This window comes from Hylobates moloch, unplaced genomic scaffold (assembly GCF_009828535.3).
Source record: "Hylobates moloch isolate HMO894 unplaced genomic scaffold, HMol_V3 SCAFFOLD_4, whole genome shotgun sequence".
NCBI lineage: Eukaryota > Metazoa > Chordata > Mammalia > Primates > Hylobatidae > Hylobates > Hylobates moloch.
In genome coordinates this window covers 174523115-174527116 of record NW_026652279.1, presented here as the reverse complement: position 1 = coordinate 174527116, position 4002 = coordinate 174523115, and the positions used below count along the sequence as shown (strand labels likewise).

The following is a 4002-nucleotide window of genomic DNA, read 5'->3' as shown; positions in this document are numbered from 1 at the left end:
TATGGAGGAAACTGTGGGGCGTATGGAGGAAACTGAGGCGTATGGAGGAAACTGTGGGGCGTATGGAGGAAATTGAGGCGTATGGAGGAAACTGTGGGGCGTATGGAGGAAACTGTGGGGCATATGGAGGAAACTGGGGCATACGGAGGAAACTGGGGCGTATGAAGCTAACTGTGAGGGTTACGGAGGAAACCCTGTGAGGCGTACAGAGGAAACCCTGTGAGGCGTACGGAGGAAACACTGTGAGGCGTATGACGTAGCGTCGCAGGAAGAAGCCAGTGTGGTTGGGCAGCTTCCCCAAGAAGTCTGGGACTCGTAGCCGGGGCCTCTGGTGAGCTCGGTGCCCGGACCCGCCTGGGAGGACAGGGGCTGTGTCTGTGCCGGCCACAGGCGGTGACTGTATGCCCTGGATGAGCTGGAGGAATGCAGCTTCGTGAACCACAGACCCGCCCACCGCTCACCCTGGCACTGGGCACCTTTGACCCCGGCCGGGTGGGGAGGGAAGTGGCTCCTACACTGACAGCCGAGCCCGGACCCTCTGGTGGAAACGCCACGTTCTACAGACCTGGTGGGAAACGTCACCTTGGGAGCCTCAGGAACAGAAGTGACACACTGGCAGTGAGAGCCCATGCACTGAAGACTCAATGTGCCCCCAGCAGGCTGACCCCTCAGGATGACGCTCGCCCAGTGCCCTAGGGCCCTGCTGGCCCGGCCTGCGCTTTTCCCAGGGACTGGTCCTTATTGAACTCGTGTGGAATCAATGGACAGGAGCCCGCTGTCAGCCAGCGGGGGGGCCTACCCAGGGTTCCCCACGGAGCCGTGTGTGGCCAAGCTGAGCGTGGCTGGGTCCTCGTGTGGGGCTGAGCCGAGTGTGGACCGCGCCCCTGAGCGCTGCCATACCCAGCCCCGAGCCACTTCTGCTCAGCCAGCAGCCATGAAAGGATTCTTTGAGCTCCGGGTGTAATTGTCATTCCTTCTGCCAACTTCCCGGGGCTCAGGCTTGCGTAACTGCACCGTTGGGGGCTTCCCTGCCTGCCTCTGGGACGTGGTTTCGGTCTGTGTCCTGGAAGCGTGTTTGTGAGCAGCTCCTCGGATGGGGGACTGCTTGGGAAGCAGCTGTGCTGGGACGGGTTCCCACCCTCAGGCCCTCACCCATCCCCCGACCTCTGGCCCTGCAGGAGCTGAGCCCAGGTGACCACCTTGAGAGGGCAGAACACACCTGGCTTAAAGCCATCAAGACACGTGGAGGGGGGCAGCTAAGCAGAAAGAGGGGGGCTTCCTGGAGGACCCCTCTGGCAGTGCAGCCTGGGCCTGGGGTCCTCCCCGCCACACCCAGTGGGGAGAGTTCACCAGAGATGGGCTAGGGCTGGCCAGGGAAGGCAGAATGTTCTGAGTCTGCCTGGAAGCCCCCAGGTCAGCTGGGGGTTCTGTTTGCCTACTCCCTGGGAGGTCTGAGCTCCCGGGCCTCACGCCAGGGCCAGGCGGTTCCTGCTCCTTTGCCCTCAGCCCTTCCTACCTCGCGCGCAGGCCTGCTGGCACTCCCTCCCAGTTGATCTGAGTTTTCCTGGAGCCGGCCCCAGGGCCCACCAGCCTGTTCTATCAGCCCTAGGCCAGCAAAGGGGGCTCAGGTGCCCGGGACCTGCCTCAGCCTGCGCCTCTCAGAGCTCCTCCAGGCTGGACCCAAGACCCCACGGCCGCCCCACTCTCAGCTGCATCTGGCGCAGGGGGGCAGCTGAGCATGACTTTCCACTTTGTGTCCCCAATCAGACCTGCCTGACCAGTGCACACCCAACCCCTGCGATAGGAAGGGGACCCAAGCGTGCCAGGACCTCATGGGCAACTTCTTCTGCCTGTGTAAAGCTGGCTGGGGGGGCCGGCTCTGCGACAAAGGTACGTGAGGCTGAAGACAAAGGCGGGGTCTCCCTCCCTCTCCGACCCTGCCCTGATCCCCGCTCCTCACTCCCACTCCAGGGCACGGCCATCCTCAGGCTGCTGTCCAACAGCCCCAAGGAGGCTGCAGCCCTGAGGTATCCTGGAGTCCCAGGAGAATTGCGAGGAGCTGCGGTCTCCTTTCTGGGAGCAGGGCTGGAATGAAAGGAAACACCAAGTGATGCCTCAGCACCCACTGATTGAAAGGCAGGGGAGAAATTTCACCTCTGACTGTCCTTGAGTGCAGACCTGTGGTGTCAGTGAAGACCCTGGAGGAAGAATAGCTCCAGGGCCTGGTGGAGACCCATAGTGGAGAGTCCAACAGGCCAGCCTGTCCCCTTTGGCAAGTCCCACCCCAGAGGTGGCCTGGGAGGGCTTTGCTAAGGAGTGGCCAGCTCTGGCCTGGCCTTGTCTGTCCTCAGGCACCCAGAGGTCACTCCTGACCTGCAGCCTCTTCCTGCAAGCATGTGGGCATCCGGGGAACTGAGCCCTGTGGGATGTGACTGCCAGCAGCTCCCCGGGCTGAGCCCACAGCGGGGGATCCCCCATGCCCTCCCACCATCTACCTCCACACGCAAGGCCAGGACCAGGGGCCATGAAACGCTGGAGCTGCTGAGGGGGGTGTGAGATCCAAGCCCTGGGGTTCCTCCCTGCTCCAGGGCTGGGCTGTGCACTCCCAGGATCTCTCCCTGCTCCAGGGCTGGGATGTGCACCTCTGGGATCTCTTCCTACCGTAGCCAGAGGCTATGCACCCTTGGGCTCCCCTTCAGGCCTGTGCTTTTTCCCAGATGTCAACGAATGCAGCCAGGAGAACGGGGGCTGCCTCCAGATCTGCCACAACAAGCTGGGCAGCTTCCACTGTTCCTGCCACAGCGGCTTCGAGCTCTCCTCTGACGGCAGGACCTGCCAAGGTAAGGCCCTGGGGTGAGGCCTCTCTCCTCTCTCCTCTCCCCACCTTCTATTTTTTGTCATGTCTGCTCTTCTGCAAGTGGCTGCTGCTGGCTGGGTTCCTGTGGTTCTGGATGGGATGGGGCATCCTGCAGAGACTACACAAGCCCAGGCCAGCCACAGCACAGGGAGCTGCTCGGCATCACACCAGGATGACTCACCCGGCATCTGAGGGCCAGAACTCAGGGGGCCGGCCCAGCCCCTGAGGCCACACTGCTGGCTGTAGGGCCTCGTCCATTCCCCAGAGCCTCACAGAGCCTGGGAGTGCTCCAGGCACTTGTGTAGTGAGCTTGTGGGTCAGGGCTCCAGGCTAGCGTCCCCTCGCCGTCCACTCTCCCCAGCGTCCCCAGAAGCACTCCATTGTTGGTCTCCCTCTGTCCCCTAAATATAGCTCTGCCCTCCCCACTTCCCTTCATGTTTCAGTCTGGGGTTCCCTCAGACCAGAGCCAGAGCTGGGGAGCCCCAGGACACCCCAGAAAGTCACTGTGAATGTGCACACCCCCCGACGCTGTTCCAGGTGCTGCTGCTGCCACTGGCGCTTTGCCACTTTGCAGGGGGAGCACCTTCCTCCTCCCTCCCTGCCTTGGATCTGGACATGCCCAGGCGTGTCCCTGAGAATTTCTGGCATAGTTCTTAGTGCTGCTGCTGACTGTCCAGGACACTGAACTGCGTGGACAGGACAGAGAGTTGCTCAGGGAGAAACAACCCCAGGAGCTGGAGAGTGAATCTGACCAGACAGGAGGGGCCACACCCCGTCCCCTGATTTCAAAAGGCAGCTGCTATTTGTGTCCACTTTGGTGGTTCCCTTCCCTGACCACCCAGGAGTTAGTCCTGTGTGCAGATGCCTGGAGGACAGAGCCCCTCCCATCACTGCTCCATCCCTGACCTGGAAGACAGCAGCACCCCAGGTTTAAAGAGAGGTGAAGACTAGGCCGATCCCAAGAGATGACGTCTAAAGCATCTCCCGTGGGTCCCTGCACCAGTCGGGCACTCCTGGCAAAGTCTGGGCTCACAGTTACTGCCCACAGTGATAGAGGCATTCCTGTCCTCTCCTCCTCCTCCCCATCTTCCTCCTCCTCTTTCTTCTCCTCCCCCCCCCCCCCCCCCCCCCCCCCCCCCCCCCCC

General features: G+C 62.1%; 1 protein-coding gene across 2 annotated transcripts in view; it reads left to right on the top strand.

The window, feature by feature from the left end:
• Nucleotides 1–4002, top strand: part of GAS6 (growth arrest specific 6) — a 44486-nt gene that overhangs the window by 26745 nt on the left and 13739 nt on the right. For both annotated transcript variants that reach the window (XM_032151423.2, XM_058438125.1), the window contains 2 exons: nucleotides 1768–1890; nucleotides 2718–2840. In XM_032151423.2, the coding sequence (XP_032007314.1) occupies nucleotides 1768–1890; nucleotides 2718–2840 (246 nt within the window). The remainder of the gene's footprint in view (nucleotides 1–1767; nucleotides 1891–2717; nucleotides 2841–4002) is intronic.